The 2,693-nt window shown below is 43.3% G+C and overlaps 1 protein-coding gene across 1 annotated transcript; it reads right to left on the reverse strand.

The window, feature by feature from the left end:
• Positions 1 to 540: 540 nt before the first annotated feature.
• On the reverse strand, positions 541 to 1,683 carry LOC134217316 (uncharacterized). Its single transcript, XM_062696067.1, has 4 exons — positions 1,531 to 1,683; positions 1,169 to 1,471; positions 1,084 to 1,111; positions 541 to 1,043 (listed from the first exon to the last, which is right to left on the reverse strand). Exons 2-4 carry the CDS (start codon positions 1,278 to 1,280, stop codon positions 626 to 628), a joined length of 558 nt encoding a protein of 185 aa, XP_062552051.1. The 5' UTR covers positions 1,281 to 1,471; positions 1,531 to 1,683; the 3' UTR covers positions 541 to 625.
• Positions 1,684 to 2,693: the final 1,010 nt, after the last annotated feature.

The following is a 2,693-nucleotide window of genomic DNA, read 5'->3' on the forward strand; positions in this document are numbered from 1 at the left end:
ACGTCTCAAAGATTAATCTTAGGATGATCATGTAAATCGTTTGGCCTTACTGTAGGTTTTTTTTTGATGACCGAGAACCTATGTCGTTGATTCTATTATTTACATCAAAACATATTTGAAACAGTCTGATTGATCTTTGGTTACGCGGGTAGATCTTAAGGACTTATTCCAGGGATCACTTGGACGACTAGTAACTAATGTGTCTATAACACATTCTATTTTGTACAATATTTAGAAAGGTTCGATTGATTTTAGGTTACTCGTGTAGACCTGCAGGCCTACCTCCTGCGATTTATTGGATGACCGAAAACCAATTTCGATAGAACGTCGTATTCTATTAATAAAAAATGGCACTTGTCATATTGTTGCGAGTGGTCCGGTAGCGGATCGAGCGGAGCTACCAAAGTAGACTTAAACTACACAAAACTGTTGGGCTAATGCATCGAAATAAACAAGAAAGCCGCAAATTTCATTTTGTACATATATTTAGGGTTTTATCCCCATATTTCTCTTGCCTTCCTACCTCCTACCCAGCTTTCCTTTTCTCCTTCCTTCTATTTACTTTCCTTACACTAGCATTTCCGTACTCACGGTTTTCCCTTTTCACTTGGGGCGTCCCCCTAATTCATCTCGTGCCCTTGCACGGCGGAACACAAACCGCCGCGACGCCTTGCATGCCGCACACCGTAATTGCTCCACCCACGCTGCTTCTGTCCTCTGCTGAATACCCCTCTGGCCGTCCAGTGCGACCTGGTACCTGGATGGGGTATCTCCGAGGCACTTCCGCTGTCGATGCGAGGGTTTCGCACTCCCTCTTGTTGTCGATCGATTTCCGGCCACCTCCTTTCTGCTCCGGTCGCTGCTGTGCGACTGATCCCGCGATCACAGTCCCGTCGTCGAGGCGAGAGTGTCGTTCTTCACCGCGTCGGAAATCGGCTTCCCACCGCCGGCTTACTGCTTTGGTTGCAGCTTTGCAATGGATCACTGTTCCGTCGTCAAGCGAGTGTTGACCTTCTTCCCGTTGTCGATTGGCTTCCAGCCGCCAGGCTACTGCTTCGGCCCAAGCCGGGAGAAGCCTCCGGTCAAGGTTTTCTGGTTCCGTTAAAACACCCTGTTAAATTATTCGAGTCTTAGAAAGGGAGGTTTTCATTCATCGCAGGAAACTTACCCGATTGAGGGGGTGTTTCTGTCTCTTGGAACGCTTCTTGATTAGACTCCGATGACCCTGTCCGTTTTGCGCTGATTGTGATCCGGTTTTGTCCCAATCCTACCATGCGCATCTGATCTGTGATTTAAAAGTTCAATAATCACTTGTTTCATAGATCAAAAAGTAAGATTTACCTTTCACTCATTCAATTACTGCTCATTTTCAGAATATATTCGTCGCATTGGATCACGGGTGGTATAATGGTAATATTCCTCTCGTCGTCGGATAATGATTTCCACGTGTGGTAGCGCGCGAATCTTGGTGCTAATCAATGAGGATTGAGGTTAGCCTTTAAGGTTCCGCCTAAGACAAATAAATCTTACCTCGTCGGACTTTTTTATCGTTCACGCGTCCAACTAAAACGACTGAGAATATTTTTTTCACAATTCCGCGTTACTTCGAAGGGAAATTATACTTTTCCGCACTTTTGTCCCTCGTGGGCGAAACTAAACTTTTTTTCTTGCTCGTGCTGTCGACGAGCTGCTGCTGGCGGCGACGGTGAAAAAGGAAAAGACACCTTTTGCATTGGTTGAAGCTGCTTGATGGTAGCGTGTGTGCGATGAGCACCATCTATGTCAGCGCCGCTTTACGAAGATGTCAAATATTTTCAGCAGGGGTGTGCGGTACGTGGCGGTATTTAAAGTGGCGGTTGGTGCGTTATGCAACCATTCGAGATGATAATTGCATTGCTTTTAAGGGTGCGTTTACAGTCGACTAGATATTCACGAAATAACAGTGGCTAACATACTTAAACGTAACAATATTTGAAACAGTCCGATTGATCTTTGGTTACGCGTTTAGATCGTGAGGCCTTTACTTTATGGATTTATTGGATGACCAAGATCCTAAGCTGTAAACTCTTCCTAATTTATGTATCGCAGAGGACATGTAACTTATTAAAAACAGACCTTTGGTCACTCGTGTAAGTATTGAAGCCTTACTTCTTTAATTTCTTGAATAACCTAGTACCTATGCCTTTGATACATTCTATTCAATACATCAAGAAAGGGAAGTGTCATATACAAAACAGTCCGCTTGCTCTTTAGTTACGTCTGTTGAACTTAAGGCCTTAGTCCAAGTGCTTCTTGGATGACCGAGAGCCTATACCTTTGAAACATTCTATTCTATACTTCTTCACCATATTTTGAAGCCGTCCGATTTATCTTTGGGTTCACAGATAGATCTTGAGATCTGTTCTATGTATCAAAAAGGACATGTACCGTATTTGAAACAGCCGGATGATCTTTGATCACACATGTATGTCTTGAGACCTTACTTCTGGAATTTCTCACTTTCCATCACTCATTACTTCTAATTTTTTGCGTTTATTTTCTCACTTTTACTTTTTTACGTTTCTTACTTTTTAATTATTAATAATTTATAAAAAGATCGTTTATGGGACACCTTCTTACAAACGAGCGTGAGGTGATCCAAAGGTGGCTGCAGCACTACGAAGAGCACCTGAATGACGATATGACAGACAACG

Source organism: Armigeres subalbatus, chromosome 2 (assembly GCF_024139115.2).
Source record: "Armigeres subalbatus isolate Guangzhou_Male chromosome 2, GZ_Asu_2, whole genome shotgun sequence".
Lineage (NCBI taxonomy): Eukaryota > Metazoa > Arthropoda > Insecta > Diptera > Culicidae > Armigeres > Armigeres subalbatus.